At 39.4% G+C, this 17,485-nt stretch overlaps 1 protein-coding gene across 1 annotated transcript in view; it reads left to right on the forward strand.

Moving 5' to 3' along the window:
• Nucleotides 1-10: 10 nt before the first annotated feature.
• Nucleotides 11-17,485, forward strand: part of cables2b (Cdk5 and Abl enzyme substrate 2b) — a 37,782-nt gene continuing 20,307 nt past the window's right edge. Inside the window, exon 1 of the mRNA XM_042491551.2 lies at nucleotides 11-671. Coding sequence (XP_042347485.2) covers nucleotides 73-671 — 599 coding nt within the window. The 5' untranslated portion in view covers nucleotides 11-72. The remainder of the gene's footprint in view (nucleotides 672-17,485) is intronic.

Raw genomic sequence — 17,485 nt, forward strand, 5'->3', positions numbered from 1 at the left:
GGGTAAAAGGGATTAGACAGTTGCACGTCTCGCGCTGGTCCTTCAGTTGACTTCCTCAGCGGGACGGAGAGCATGGCGGCGGCTGCTGCCTGCGGCCAGCACAGCGCTGCGATCACGGCCGCTGTTAGCGGCAAAAAGACGCATAGTAACCGGGAACACACTCGGAGGAACCGGGAGAACTCACGTCGGAGACAAGCCGCTCTTTTATTTCTTAGTAATATCTCCCTGGACGGACGGCCGGTCCAGAGTAATCCAGCCGAGCACGGAGGAAGCCGCCACCACAGAGAGACCGATTTGGAGGGAGCGGACTCCGGCTCTGCGGCGGCGGCGGCCGGGTTATCCCCGGAGCCGGGGAACAACAGCGGCTACGGGACATTCTCCAGCTTGTCCGCTAACGTGAGCGGGAATCCCTCCCCGGCACCGAGGACAGGACTCCTCAACATACCGCCTATCCTCGTCCTGCCCTCGGACGCGAGTTTCGACGACGTGGGGAGCGCGGAGCTGCTGCTGGGCTGCCGCAGAGGCTCCTTCCCTTCGCCGGGGAACAGTAACCTGCTCTCGCCGTCCCCGTCTAACGCTAGCCTGCTACCGTCGCCGCTGGGACCGCGGAAGTCTTCCACACTGCTGTCGGTTCAGAGCTGTAACTCGGTGTCCTCAGAGCCGCGACAAAGGTAAGACACACGGCTGTGTTTTTGTTCTTTAATCGGATGACAGTTTGATCAAGCTACACGGTTGGATTTACATTTTGTGTGTGTGGCTGGTAGTTTCCACCTTTAAACGGTTAGCTTGGATGTTACCTGAAAGTTTGAGGGAGGACACTGCTGTCATATCACACACTGAACTTGTGTGTAGGTAGACTGTGGCTGTTTGATCCAGTTAAACCATTTTTAAAAACTGGATCGACAGCAGTTTTGTTGTGCTGAGTTCAGATGCATTTTACAGGCATTTAAACCTCTGAAACCTTAACAAATTGGCTTGACATCCTTTGAAAACATTGGGGGCAAACGCAATGGCCAACCTGGCAAGAAATGTCCCACAAACTGCAAGAGATTAGTAAACTGTGACAAGTTACCCAAAACAATAATTGTAAAGATTAGGGGAGGATTATTCAATAGGGTTGTTTTAAATTAGAAAATTATCCCCAAAAATATGGAAAATGTCCCAAAAGCTACATTTATGATAACAATTTTAATAATTATTATTTTTTTTATTATTAAATAACAATAATTTGGTATTTAAATTGTGTTACCGAAAATAATTTATTTATTTACTACTTTTTTGCCAAATTTGGGGCCATGTCTTGATGCTCATTGTCTCCTGCCCATGTTTTTTTTTTTTTTTTGCTCAGGTTTCAAGGGGTTAACTTTGGTTCGGAGTATTCACACACCAAGGGATGCTTTGGCAATAGATTTGAAGATCTGTAAATTGCTGTTTGCCGTTAGTGTTTGTGATATGGTTCTAGTCAGAGTACCCATAATCATGGAAAACCAGGGGAAGTCATGGAATTTCTTAATCACATTTTTCAGGCCTTGAAATGTCATAGAGCTTGTAAGTCATTGAAATTTTCTTTATAGAAAACTGAAACATTTTGGGGCATTTTTTCTTAAATTTTTCAGAGGAGTGCTTTCTTTAAAAATTGATAAAATTAAACAATTTATCACAGTCAGAAACCATAAAAAATTATTGTTGGATTTTTCAAGTTTCTGACAGTCCTTATGTAGGAAACTGAAGTTTTGAAACTTTGTCCGTGAAGATGTGTGGTAATCTGTTGCTGGCAAGTTTGATCCAGTTCATGGTATTCACATGCTTAGTCACATGCTGAGAAATGCTGTTTGGCACTAGATTTGAAGATTTGTAAATGATCATTTCCCCTTAATGTTTGTCATGTGATTTCAGTGAATTAAGGATAGTAATTAGGACAGAGCGTGTCACTGGTTGTTCCCTCCCTGCCTGCAGGTGAAACTGAATGCAGAACATTAACTGTTGACAGAGAGCCTTCATGTGTACATACGTGTCTCACACATGCTCAGGTGACGGCTCATCAGGACAAGATCGTATGAATTAAATGACTGATGTGTTGACTTTCGGAGGTGGTGGTGGTGATTATCAAAAGTTCAGGACACTGTCAGCTTTTGTTGTTGCCTTCTGCGCATTTCACTTAATGCTGTTTTTGCAAAACTAGACAGTAATTGTCACTGAAGCCTCAGAAAATATCACAGTTTCACCGCATTACAATTTGCATTTTTGCTTATTTTGAGAATTCCTTTAAGTTTTTGTTTTCCCTAAACTAGCAAGTACCTGTGCCTTGTTTTTTCAACACTTGTAGATTCCCCCTTAAGTTTAACTTATTGTAAACAGAATCAAAATAGCGTCAGTGTTTTTGAGAAAGTTTGACTGAGCGACATTGGTAGAGTTTTTTTTTTTTTTTAGAGAGTGTGATGACCAGATAACTGATATTTGGAACCGATCTGCCTTTACAATATAACAATATAACTTTAAATATTTAGAACAAACTCCAACACATAACTTTGTTTAAATGCTTTTGCAAATGTTTAATCAAAACCAAAACTTTCAACATTATATGCAGCATTGCAGCATGTCCAAGCAACTTTTTTTTTTTAGTCAAGTGGAAATGTAAATACAAAATTAATAAATAAAAATGGCTCCCTGGTGTTTTACAAAGTAAAAGTTCCTCCCATGCTGACACTTTCTTTGCACTTTTTAAGCATTTTTATTATTATTTTTATCTGCATTTATTAAAATAAAATCTTGATAAAGATAATGTGCAAAATGCCAAATATCAGCCCCAATAATTGTCCAGGCAGATATTTTTGTTAATCTAACACAAACTTCCCTTCAGTTAGGCATTTGGCTTAATTGTACAGTTGTCTTTGTACAGTTTGCCTTTGTTGAAAGTGGTCTTTGGTATGTTTTATTAATAGATTTTCATATATATTGCAGGAATCGATATATATAAGCCTTGTTGATAACTTTAAGCTTGGTTGCACATGCAGTCTAATAGGAACCGTCATTGTAAAAGTGCTAGCTCGCTGGAGTAGCTGGTGGCTTTGTAGAGGGGAAGTGAACCTCGGGGCGGTTAAAAACCACTAACAGACAACATGAAGTCAAGCTGTTTTCTGCGGCACAGTAACCCAGAATCATTTTCATTTGGGTGTTTACTACAGTAACTCAGGATTAGTTTGGATTTTCTGTGCTGATAGAGGGGGGAATTCAGAGAGAGACTGACTGAGAACGCAAAGATGCATCAGGACAAAAACGATCTTTCTAAAATAAATATTAACTGTGTGAATGTGGTTTGTGGAACGTGAGTGACAGATTGTACCAAGTGCACACATCTGACAGTGGTTCGATACGCTTGTGTGAGTGCTGACGGATGGATCAGCTTCGTCACCACGCTGGCAGCATATCAGAGCCTGAGAATCAGCCCTGCAGCGATAAACACTGCTTAACCTATTTACACCTAACAACGGGCCGGGAAATTACCAGCACATAACAGCTCATCAGTCAGACTGCGGCAGCAGCCACCAGCTGCCATATACAGCTCCTGCTGTACTGCTGGATTTACTATGATGCTGATGCAGTATTTCATTGTATTTCATGCCAAAATGGTTGTTGTCAGTGTTACTAATGAGTGTAATTCACACACTAAGCAATGTTTAGTGTCATGTAGAATGTGCAATTTATTTTAATCTCTAGCATTTTTTTAAAAATGCATTTTTATGTTTTAGTAAAGGTCCAGGTCCTTTTAATTGCATTATCTGGGAGGTTTTCAAGAAATTTGATATAGTCCCATTTCAGTCAAACTCATATGTTTACATGTAATTGAAAAGTCAAGTTTTAGTAGGACTAACACAATAATATGAAATTTTCTAACATCATGTAAATATACTGACTTTTTAATGATTACTGTACTTGAACTACATTTTTCTAAACCTTTTTTTTAAGTAGCTGCTGCTGTTTTGCTGCTGCGGGAACCCAGTTCTCAATGGAAGTCATTAAAGTTTAATCTGAGTACTAAAGATCTTGCCAACTAGTTAAAGTTTCCTTCTCCTCACCTGCACACTTCCTGGTGTGATGATTTTGGCCGTCGTCAGATACGATCATCAGTCACGCTCTGTTTAGCATCTCTGTCTGTAACAAGGCTCAGTGTGTGAAGTCCTGCCAGCCAACTGCTTCATTAGCGTGCACACACACACACGCACACGCACACACACACACTGACATGTCAACGCTGTTTAACTGATGCTCTACATACAGTGAGCGAGGACACTTGGCTGGTCAGTCACACTTTGGCTGCTGAAGGGACTGAACTTGTGACCTTTGACAAGCTTAAGCGTTTTTGCCTCACTGGCGTTAATCTGCATCTTTTATCGTGAAAAAAAGTGAGAACAACGAAAAAATTTGCATCACTTCAGAGGCTGCTTTGTTTACAAGAAGCCTGGCGATATTACGTAATGGTTTCAGGCGTGAGAAAAAGGAACGAGACATTCACAGCTGAAGAGACACAGTGTGTTTTTGTTGCTGCTGTTTTACTGTCTGTTTTTAGAATTTTGGACAATGAGATGTTTCTACTAAACTGAATGTTAAACATTCATGAATTGGGCTAAAAACTACAATAAACACTTTCTGAGGACAAAAGCAGAGACAACACTCACATTTTCACTGCAGTCAGAGTGAGGACATGATGATGTAATGCATTTCCCAAACCTTAATAGTCAAAACAACTCTATGACTAAACCTGATCCTTTAACATGACCTTGGCCTGAACCTAAGTCTAACTGTAATGGAGCTTTTTATGATATTAGGGGCATTAACAGAGTGCCCGAGGGATGACGTTTTTCTGTAAACCAGCTCAGACGTTAGCGTCTCCCTGGTTCCCTCGCCAAAAAGCCCGAGATTTTTTCATCAGATTTTTTGGATCATTGCAGAAAATAAGCCCCGTGGCGAAGAAACGTTTATGATAATTACAAGTTTTGTTAAGCAAGATATTCTTCACATCTAATTGCTACCATGTAAGGCAAATTAACACGATCACTTTTTACAGTTTTCACTACATCTGCAAATCACTCATCCTGTAGATGAAAGGCTTTCTGTGCACATCTGTGCATTTACTCACTCATCTGTGAAGCTTTTTGCACTATTAATAACATTTAAACTAGGGCTGGGCGATGTGGCTTTACAATATCACAATGTTTTTAGGCCATGTTGCGATACACAATATATATCTTGATATTTTGAAATATCCTCTTTTCTATTGTAAACTACTATAATACAAAATTGTTAAATGAACTACAGTAAGATTAAGCAGCCACTTAAAAAATAAAGTTCTTTGCCTTTTTTTCTTTGTTTTTGAAAGAAATTGTACCAATTTGCTCCAAATTCAAAGGTTTAAATATTAATTAAAGGCATCTGAAAGTAGGAGTAGCAGGTTTCAGAGGGTTCATTTATTATGAATTGGAAAAGAGATCTTCACGTTCAGCTTTGATCGCCCGCACAGCTTCACGCTCTACCTGCTTGTTCAGGTTTATACTCTTCAGTCTGACGGCATCCACTCTTTAATTAAGACGTCAGGTCAAGTGAACCTGATGTGTGCTTTGCAGGATTAAAGGCTCCCCTCAGCAGTGTCAGCTGTATTTAGCTTTATTCAGCTGCGGTGTCAACCAAGTTTGCGTGAACAAGCCGACCGTGACACTGAGGATTCCCCGCCATGCACTTGGCTCAGTTTGTTTCCACTGCTCACTGCTATTCTGAGCTAGTTAACAGGATCTCAGCTGTCCTCACATACACAGATAAACCCTCCACTGATACACTACGGCTGCGAGCTCATTAGGTCGATTAGTACTGAAATGATTAGTTAAATAACAAATGAACAGACAATCTAGATAAGAAATTTAAAAAGTTGTTTGTATTGTTGCTTTAAATACAGTAGTTTTTTTTCCATGCAGAAATGGACTCACTAGTGTTAATATATTCCCCACAGTGTTTTATAACAGAGGACCGCCTCCTAGATTTCTCAATTTCAACCCGAGCCTGACGGGTCCCAATAGGTCCTGACGGGTCCTAACTGGTCCCGAAAAAGTGCAATAGGCCAAGCCAGGTTGGGATAATATAATAAAAATAATATAATAAAATTAAAATGTAATAAAAGTTGTGGGATCAGGTAGGGTTCGGGCTGTGGAAAAAAAAATGTTTTCAATAATAAATGAATAAATAACTAATATTAAAAAATTAACACTCTCCCTTAATTTTTATTTAATTCTTATTCATTGTTGTTTAGACTTTGTATTTTTTTTTAATTCTAATTTATCTCTATTGAATTTAATTTTCCAAAACAAAAACAAAAAAATAAAGAAAATGTTAGTATGCTGTGCTGTAGGATGTGTACTAATTTAATTCCAATAAAAACTTGAATGAAAAAAATAATAATAATCATGCAGGCTGATTTGGGCTATATTTCTTTTAGTCCTGTTCTAGTATTGTTGTGCAGCTGCATTTTTGGGTGTATGTAGGGTAGTGTTGTCACAATACTGGAATTTCTGACTTTGATACAGTACCTTGAAAAATATTGATATTTGTGTATTTCGGTGTAATGTGTAACCGAGCGGCAGGTCAGTCTCTCTGCCAGGGGAACACACTCAAACTCTACTGACCTACCTGTTAGCCAGGTGAGGACAGTCTGTCAGGCCTGGTTGGCTGACCCTCCTGCTGGAGGTCATGCGTTCCCTGGCTGACCTCGTGGAGTCAGTGACGTACATGTAGACTGAGGAAGACTGATGCAAGGAGGGTTGTTCCTGGTTTAAATTTGGATTTGGCATTTCTTGTGATGACATCAGGCCCAGAAGACTCGATGAGCTAAGTTAGTTATTTGAAACTTTTGCTGGATGCATTTAAGACTCTTTGTATCTCTCAGAGGTTTTTTATTGCCGGGAGGAAATGAAGCGTAAGAGCAGATAATATCTGACCAACGAAAAGGAAGAGGAAGAACATGTGGGTTAGCATGACTGAGCTTCTCAGTAAATAACCAAATGAGGAACTGAAGCTGAAGTTCACATGGGTGCTGTCATCATCCTTATATTAGCAGAGCATCTCTTTGATATTAATCTTGTCCTCATTAACCTCATGACACTGAGTGCCTTCACCAGTTTAGACTGCAGTGGCTTAAAGGGTTGTACAGTGAACCAAATATATGCTCTTATCACAATAACAATGTTATGTGCGATAAATAAACAGAAATGAAAGCTTTCTCAGCAGGGTTGGGAACAAGCATTTTTGTCCACCTGCTACTGTGGCAGGTGAATCCTAAAATCTACCTGAAACTCAATAGATTATCATTGGTTTTTTTGTTGTTTTTTTGTTGTAGCCAGTTGCAAATTTTACCACTACTTGTCTGGTGGCCGGTGCTAATTTCCAGCCCTGGTTCTCAGTTCTGCCTTTCTGCTGCCTTCAGTACAATGCTGAAATACAACAAAATGCTTATCAAATCCCAAATTTACAGCAGGCATTCAGCCGTGTGGCAGTGTGTCTCAACAGTAGAAAAGTACAGTAATCCACGAGCAGCCTCAAAAATGACCACAGAGTTAGAGGAACATCACAAGCCTCACAACAGCAGGACAAAATGAAAGATGGTTGGTTTGGATTTTATTTTATTGTGGAATATTTTCATGTCTGTGTCTTGCCTGTTTGCGTCTGGCACACAGCCTCCTAGTTTTTGCACTTAGAGGAGTCCTTTGATTACCAGTTGTTGCATCTCATTCCCTTTTTTCTGGCATCTGTCTGTGAAACAAAAGCATAACGCTGCATATAGAGCTGGTTTAACTGTAAAGAGTTTCACTCTCTGTCTCGTCTTTATGTGCGTGTTTTCTCACAGCCTCTCCCTTATTTCCTCCCAGTAGAGTCAACTGAGTTTTAGGGTTCGGTTGTCCAGGCTTGACCTGGTCGTTAATCAATTTTTCTTTTGTTCTCTCTCTCTTTCTGTTTTCTTTTCTTCTTATATAATATATAATATTTCAACATTTTCTCTTGATTTTGGCTTTTTTTTTTGGTCAAAATCTTTGCCCTGTCTTAAACACACAACACACATGCCAAATCAGATGTAAATTGGAGCAGTGAGCCGCTTTGTCCCCAAAACTTTGTGCTGAACTTGTTGCCTGAAGCAGAAAAGTTATCAGATTCAGCAGGAACACTGATTAGACACACCCTCTGGACTAACACACACCGAAACCCACAGAAGAGATGGAATCTGTCTGACATCATCTGTGTGCCTTAGTGTGTGTGTGTGTGTGTGTGTGTGTGTCTAAACATGCATGCTGCAGCAGTAAAAACAGCTGAACCCCATCCACACCCTTAACACACATGATTCATCTTTTTCTTTTAGTCTGTACAACTTTCCTTCAGACCGTGTCCTCGCTAACGTGGCTAAATCAAAACCTCCCTTTGCCTTCAAATGTCTCTACTGTGGGTCTGTCTGCACACAAAACCTCTCAGGCTGTGACCCTAACTCTGTCCACACGAAAACACCAACAACTGAAACGCTGTTTAAGTCGCTCATCTTCTGTGTTGGTTGGTAAATATCTAATCATTTAGACAGAGTGTGACCGCCCCGAAAGTCATTGAGACAAATATGATTGTTTATTCTTCTGCATCTTAGCGGGACAAAGGTCCAGCCTGATCACTTTGACTCTGTGGGCTTGTTATGTTATTGGCAGTCACACAGGTGTATGGAGGACTGAAACTGACAAAATCAAAAATAAATAAATCTGTCAATAAATAAATAAATAAAATTAATGGTAAAAATGTATTTCCCATTTAATTTTCCATTTTATTTATAAATTTATTCATTTTCATATTTATTTGCCTATTTAATTATTATCATTATCTTTATTATTATAATTATATTTAATGATGTTAGAATTGTGTATTATTTTTTACTTTGCATATAAATTCCCATATTTGTTTTATTTTCCATTTTATTTTAAATTTAATTATAATTTAATTTATACATGTATTTATTCACTTTTATTCATAAAATTATTTATGTATTATTTTCCCCATTTTCAGTGATAGAGCACTGCATTTGTAGGCTAATTAAATAAATATAAAATGTTAGAATCCACATTATATGCATTCATAACTTAAAAGTTTAACATAGTTATGTTATAACAGCAGAGCTCTCTGGGTTAATCTCCATTTCTGCCACTTTTCTGTCCACACAGCTGCAGGAGCATGACGGTTCATTTTGGATGACTTTAGAAAACAGTTTGAAAACTGTCGTGTGACATTTTGTAGGTCAGTATGGTTTAAGTATAAAGCCATCAGTGCGATCACGCTATGGTTTCTGTGACCTTGTTTTTGTGTATGTTTGTTAGCATGTGCATGTTTGCATGTGTTGTCTGGTTAGATAACTCATTACTGTACTCCACGAACACACACACACACACACACACACACACACACACACACACACACACACAGTTTTATCAGTCACATCCAGTTTGCAGTTATTTTCTCTGTTAACTTTTTAATGTCCCCAACAGCCTGATAAAGGGACACCTCCTCTGCTCTAAGACTCACATCATTATCATCATTATTTATGAGACGTAAAGCCAGCTGAACAAACGTCACTCTGCAAAGACGCCCTGCTTCCTGTTCAGACAGTGTGTTAACATACACTCTGATAATTCATTTAAAAGCAGATTTAATTAATCTGGTCCGTCATATTATCACCTTAACCAGGTTATGTCACATTGGGATTATAATCAGAGTGAGAACTACCACATTAGCAGAGCAGGATTATACACATTAATCTGTCAATGATACTCTCTGCAGGTGCACGGCCTAGTTTGGTGTCTGTCAGTAACACACAGGTCGGAGAGTAAAGATGCAGTGGTGTGATTGACAGCAGCCCCAAAAATAAGAGCAAACCTACTTTTGAATCACAAATACATTTTAAAGTACAGATTAATCACACGTGAAGTCAAGTCACTGCGAAGAACTGCAGATGGAGGGCAGGAGGTGATTTCTGCATGGAAAAATGGAAAAATACCAAAGTTTTATACTGTTAACGGCCGTGCCAATTAGCCTGAAGCTAGTGCTGCATCCGTCCATGTAAAGTTACTCAAGAGATAAAATAGCAATATAAAAACAAGGTGATTCTCAAGCAAACATACTCATCTGGGCAAAAACAACACGGCAGTCAGTCAGTGCTGCTTTAGATCTGATGTCACTGACCCAGCCGCACTCTAAACAGTTAGAAGCCTCGATACTCTTGCCGGCCTTCAAAGTTTAGATATTTTCTGATGATAGCTGCTGTGGCAGTCCAGTCTGTTGCATTAGCTTAAACAGGTTTCATTTAATAAACAACGACTCAATCAGCATCTGTTGTTATGATGCATTCAGGCAAATTTAAAAGTACCGTCAACAACATTATGAGAAAATGTCTAGTTAGTATTCCTTTTGTTTTTAGGAAGAAATAAACATGAAGGAGGGGAAAGGGAGAAAAGGAGGGATAAGAAATGAAGGATGGATTCTTTTTGGTAAATCATGCAGAAGATGAAGCAGAACGAGTCTTAATCTGGTGATGTAACACACACAGCTGTGTGTGTGTTGCTCTGGGAGCACGTGTGTATGTGTTGCTCAGTCAGAGATCCGTGTAGTGTAATCTAGAGCGTCCAGCATCCGTCAGTCAGCATCAGAGGTGTGGACAGATTGTTTACACACTGTGCACACTGTGCGTGTGTGTGCGTGTGTGTGTGTGTGAGGGGGGTGAGGATTTAGACAACAGAACATTTAATCTATGTTCGGTGGCTGGTCAGTGACAAAGTGTGTTCATGTGTGCGTGCTAAGGATTTAGGTATTTAAGTATAGCTGTATGTGTGTGTGAGGGGTAAAGATACTGTGACGCTGAGAGGACTACATTTGCAGTCCTGTACTTTCCTACAGCACTCTCTGTGTGCAACTGTTTAAAGCCGAGCACACACATTTCCTTAATCTTGTATTTGTATCTTGTTTCGTGAACTCACAGATTGGAATTATCCTTCCTGTACAACCAGAACATGCACAGTGATACTGAACTTACAGGGCCAGATCTGCCCCCCAACCATTTTCTGATTCACAATAAAAGTAAATGATTCACACTGAGATGTGTTTTGTACTTTTAGGATACATAAGGTGCCAGAGTGCAAAAAAAAATCATCAAAATAGAGCTTTTCTCTGTAACTGTCCCTGGTGTCCTGCTGCTCCATCTGTGTGGTACGATAAATAACTGTGTAGTGTATACGTAAATTTTAATAGTGCTAGAAAATCTATTTTTGGCGATACACGTTTTAATAGTTATGGTCCGCCAGAAATAAATGAAAGAGTGGGAAACCCTGAACACTTTCAGATCTGTGCTGTGTAAAACAAACACTGCAGACGACCTTAAGAGTTAATATTGATTTCCGTCTCTGCAGACAAAAAACAGCAAGAACTCTGCAGAGGCAGATTAAGCCAGTGTGTGCTGATATAAGCCTGTGTGTGTGTGTGTGTGTGTGTGTGTGTGTGTGTGTGTGTGTGTGTGTGTGTGTGTGTGTGTGTGTGTGTGTGTGTGTGTGTGTGGTCTATTCTGAGTTAAACCACTCTGCCTCTGATCAGTGGAAGCTGTATGTGAGGAAGAAGCAGCTGTCAGCTCGCTTATCAAGATACAACAAGTGCAAATATCATTGATCCTGGAGGACAAATTAGGACACATCAGAACTGTAGTTACACCACCCTGCAGTCAGTGTGTGGAGTTCAACACTGTGTCAGTCAGATATGAATTTGCCTTTATTTGCATCTTGGATTTAATGGACTGAAGTTATTTTCCTGTTATTCATTGTGCAAAACATCCTTTGTTTTCTCTTCAAGTTTCAGTTTCCTTTTGTCTGTTTCAAAGTGGTAAAAATGTGGAAGAAATATAAAGGTGTCAGTCTAGGAGCTGTCATGCCTATCATACGCTTTCATTTAGGAATAAAAGCAGATATTTTTGGAGCAATTAAAGGGATGAAGATATGACGACTCAAAGAAAAAGATACATCCGAAGAGCTAAAAGTGGCACTGAGGAGATTATAGCTGTTTTCCAGACTTCCTGGATTATCTGATATTTTCTCTGTAGTGTTGTGACAGACTGTTCAGTGGTTCAATGTGGTCAGCAGCTCACGCACAGAAAAATGAATGTAGGAAAATGACCGGGAGTTGCATTTACATCATCAGTAGTGAGCAGCAAACCAGTGTCTTGTAATAGTTTTGTTTATTTTGAACATGCATATTTTTATTGGCCTAAATGTGTGCTTATCGGGTATGACTTTTGTATTCAATTATGTATAAATGCTGCAGTAAAGCAACTTGAAAATGATCACAGATAATCAGGTTTCCTGATAATGGTTTTTTATAAGGAATTGTTAAAACCTGCCTGTGCATAAATGAATGGGATATTTATCCCTACACAGGCAATTTCAGCATCTAATGATTAAAGAGTCGAGGATTTGTGTCAGATTTGCAGGAATGCCTTTGTAACAAGAAAATGTGAATCTGCAATCACCTTTTTTAATTGCATTTTATTGCACATTAAAGATAGAAAAACGGTACCGTCCTACTACAGATTAATATCTGAGTAAGCAAGAAATGTTGGCAGATTGCTTAAGTATTGCCTGTAATAGCTGTGTGTGTGTGTGTGTGTGTGTGTGTGTGTGTGTGTGTGTGTGTGTGTGTGTGTGTGTGTGTGTGTGTGTGTGTGTGTGTGTGTGTGTTCAGTTTAGTCAGTTTTTTATGTGCAATTAAATGAAATAGCAGTAGAGGCAGTTATATGCAGTGGATTTAAGAGAGAAAAGAAATTGGAGCAGCTGAACAGAGAAAAAATGAAAAGTTAAAAGAAGAGAGATCAGACCAAAAAAAGTAGGAAAAAACTTCCAACAAACGTTTTTATACTATTTTAAGTGCACAGAGCTCTGACAGATTGTTTTCACTAGTTTATTTTAAGCTAAAACAACACCAGCTATTATTGGTGTGACTCTGGTGATGTTCATGACTCAGACTGAATAAAGTGACTCTGCGTCCCTGTCAAATCCATCACCACAGTCCCCAAAAACAGGCCTGCTGTTGGCTCTGGGTCCTGACCTGCAGAGTCACTGCTTCCTGTGAGATTTCATGGAGCTGTTGTTGATGTTTGAAGGTCGTGTCAGTTTAATTTTCACATCACTCTGCCGTCCTGAAAAACGCAATACGCACTCTTTAATATTTAATGCAGTACTATTAAATATACTTTCACCAATGTTAATCCAAGACCTTTTTACTCATTGGGCTGCCCCTTCAATACGGAGTGATGTAAAACGATGGTAGCTCTTAATGGAAATAAAAAGCAGGAACCACCAACTAAATAAAATAAAAATGCTCTTTCATGTTGTGTTTAACAGCATGTATGACCTCATTCACTTACCTTGTTTTGTTTGACAAAAACTGATCAGCTAACGATAAGCTGAATAACCACTGAATGTATTCACTGAATACAAAGTTCTCACAGTAAAACCTGCTTTTTTCCTGCTTTTTATTCATAATTTATTCATGTATTAGTGCATTAATTCACCCTTTATTTGTTGTTAAAGTCTGAAGCTCTTACCTGCTCAAACATTGTAGGCCTCTGTGCAAAAGGCCAAACCTAATGTGACTGCAATTCAGAAAAGCTTTGTTGTTTTGGCTGGTTGGCCTTTAGTTAAATGGCACAGTGATTTAACAGAAAAACAAAAAAACCTTGCAGAATGCTCTCACATATACAGAAAATCTTCCCAAGTCTAAAAGTAGATTATCTGTACAGCGATCATCACCATCATCCTCAGCAGCAAGGAAAACAGCAGACTGGATTTTTCCGTTCCCACAGAATAGAGATTTTCCAAAACATCCCGCAGAGATGCAGCAGACTTGTTCTCATGAAAATGAGCCACTGGTCCGACTTTTGTGATAATGACGCTGCAGATCCACAGCTCAGATACTGGGACCGATTAAGCAGGACTGGGAGAGTGCCGCTGGCGTCAGCTATTGCACTCTTATCCAGATGTTGTTGATGTTTCTAACTACAGCGCTTTCCTAACAGAAGCCTCGAATCTGAGAGAATGACTCAAAGATAACAAGGATGTTTATTGTGGCAGTGAAGCATTTCCCATCATCAACTCATCCTGTTAAATGTCATAAATGTCAGTCACACTAGGCCCTTTTTTTTTATTTTTTTAATTGTTGTTGGTATTCTGTTTCACGCCGGACTCCATAAAAGGGTCACCAATTGTTCTGAACCTGTGGTTTAAATGATCGATATAATTGATCATTTTAATTCATTGTTTTAAATATTATGATTGAATCAAAATTAAATTGACTTGTGTGGCACCATTCCCTTGTGTGGGTCGTATGCTGTAAAGCCCTCTGAGGCACTTGACTTGAAACTGCACAGCAAACATTGGTGTTGAAATTTCAGGGTTAAACATCTCAGAGTTGATTTTAACTCAGTGTAATTTTAAGATTTTCTGATTTGAACGGTGCTCAGTGTTGGAGTTAATTGACAGAGTTGATCAGGCCGGTGTTAGTTCAACTCTGCAGAGACGCAAATAAGCTCCACCCACAGGCGCCCGTGCATTTCACTACTACATCTGGAGACTACGAGACGAGTCGGAGCCATTTTGTTCCTCACATGCAGCTCTACAGGGTGAGTGCAAACTTTAATAATTCTCATTGGTATAATGCTTTCATGTCAGACTAACATGGTGTGACCTGATGCTATGTGCATAACAAATTCTTGAATTTTCGTAATTTCTTATTTTAATATGACAAGGCCTTATGCATCTTTTTTAATTTTAGGAATACTTCTATGAGGCTAAAGGCGGCACAGGATACATTTCTTGGCATCTGAAAACAGTCCAGAGGAGGACAGCATCCCCGTCTCGCACTGGCTGGTTGTAAGATGTGTGGGTCATCACTTCTTTAATTCAGTTTTCTCTGACTGCATATTTCTTGTGTCTCATTTGAGTTTCCTTATCTCAGATCTAGTTATGCTGCACCACCACAACCAGTCTGGTCGGCAGCCATACCTCCTCGCTGTTTGGCGTCACAAGAGCAAGACAATGACAATGTCTACATCACCATGAATAAGTTCCTCATCCCATGCCAGGCAGAGCTCAGTGTTTCAGATAAAAGTGTGTACGGTAAACCTTCATTCAAAATGTCTAATTATCTGCATAAATGGCTGTAAGTTTGAAAAGTAAAAATAAATGCTATTTTGGAAAATTGTTTTGTTTGTTGGAATCAATTCTTCTGTAATTTGTTAATTAATCAAAACATTTTTCAAGGAAGATCTAGACACTTTAGAGAGTGACTAACTAACATCGCTCAAATAGTACAAAATAAAACACAGGACAGTGGTATAGATCTAATCTCATGGTGTTGCTTTAACTCTGTTTTGTGAGTTAAAAAAGAAACTCTTGCGTAGTGTTAAATGTTTAACTATAGAGAATAGGTCTTTGTTTGTTATTCTAACATGTAACATGTACAACGAAATAAAAAATGCCTCCCAGTCAGTGCACCATTCACACAGTATCTAAAGGCTAATGATAACTAAAAAGAGAAATAGATAAAATAAATAACATGAAAAAAACAATAAACACACACAACCATACATTCTTCTGTCGTTTGCACAAGTCCTTATTTCACATTGTATGTAGCGCACCTGAGCAAAAGTCAAAATTTAACTCTGAAAAGTGTGGAGCAATATAAACTCTAAACAAGTGTTGAAATCAACTCTGTAGGAGTTAATTCAACGCTGGACTCTTTGCTGTGTGGCTCTTAGCGCTGTGATGGAGGTTACTTTTAACATGTCACAATGACAAATGCTGGTTCAGCTGTTTTGCATAAAATCAAACCAGTTTAAGTTTGCACACCAAACCGGACCAGCAAAACCAGAAATCTACCCAACTCTGTCATAAAAGAAGCTTTATGGAGGTTTCAGCAATTTCCAACTCCCAGGCATTATTTCAGACACCAGTGAGTTAGCTGCAATTAGGATCAAACATGTGACCCTAGGTGTGTCACTGTCCACCTGTGTCTTTATCGTAATCATCAGTCGCTACCATCATCATGATCATCACCATCATCAACATCCGTCAGCGGTATTGGCCAGTGGGATCTTTCCATTCCCACACAATGCAAACATTCCACAACATTCCACAACATTCCCGAAAGCTGCGGAATGATGGTTCCCGTGGAAATGGAATGCTGAGAAGATTCCATCACGTGACCGTGGTTACAGCAGGCACCGAAGATAGAGTCATTAGAAATAGACTCTTTGGTTTAATAATACCGAAGAGTGACAGCTGTGATTACTTTTAATCTTTATTTTTATCCAGAAGATGCTGACTGTTTACTGAAACAGCCCCCCCCAGAAAAACCAAAAAACAAACTTCATTTCAATACTGGGAAACTGCTTACATCGTCTTTTTGGTGTTCACATTCAGATCTGAAGGATGTAGCACTTAAATTGATGCTGCACTCAGTTTTATCAGCACATTTACTACCCACAAATGCTGACATTTTTATACAAAGTCAGGCAACTAAATAACAATTGTTTGGCCTTTTATAAAAAGAGATATATAAATTTAGGGCGGAATTTCCTTTATTGATTCTTGTGTCACTTGGACAGTAGATTGAGTGAGAAATGTGCGAAATGGGTTTTTGGGTGAACTGTTAAAGGACCAACAGAGGGCCGAATATCTTGTTAAAGCCGGACAGTCAACGTGACTGAATTAGGAGAAGCATCTAACTATCCAGATGTTACAGCTGCATCACACACACACACACACACACACACACACACACACACATACACAAGGCTAAAGCATCTGCTTTACTTACTTGGTTAGAGTACTGAGGACCGACAGTATAAGTTTTTCTTTTTAAAGATTTTTTGCCTTTATTAGATAGGACAGAGTGATAGTGTGAAAGGGAGAGAGAGAGGGGATGACATGCAGCAAAGGGCTGCGAGCTGGAATCGAACCCACAGTCACTGCAGCAAGGACACTGCCTTCATATATGGGGCAACTGCTGTATCCACTAAGTCATCCGACACCCCGACTGACAGCAAGTTAATATGTGAGTTTGGAATTAAACTCCATGTGGTGTGGAATCACCCGGCCAGCCATAAAAAAAACACTCTGACAGATGCTCTGTGTTTGTTTGTTTGTGTGTGTGTGTGTGTGTGTGTGTGTGTCTGTACAGTATGTGTATGTGTATGTGTTCACAGTTGTGTAACTGTTCTGTTTCCTAGCAGAAGGTCTCAGTGTTCTGGTTTCCTGGTTAAAAGAAGAGAAAAAGACAAATTTTTGACTCGGGGCGAGTCTGTTGTGTTGGTCACAGAAATGGTTTTGCAGTTATGGTATACGACACATGTATGTTTGTGTGTAGCGTTCATGTATGTTGG

The sequence above is a fragment of the Plectropomus leopardus genome, chromosome 9 (assembly GCF_026936395.1).
Source record: "Plectropomus leopardus strain MGB_pleo_1.0 chromosome 9, ASM2693639v1, whole genome shotgun sequence".
Classification (NCBI taxonomy): domain Eukaryota; kingdom Metazoa; phylum Chordata; class Actinopteri; order Perciformes; family Serranidae; genus Plectropomus; species Plectropomus leopardus.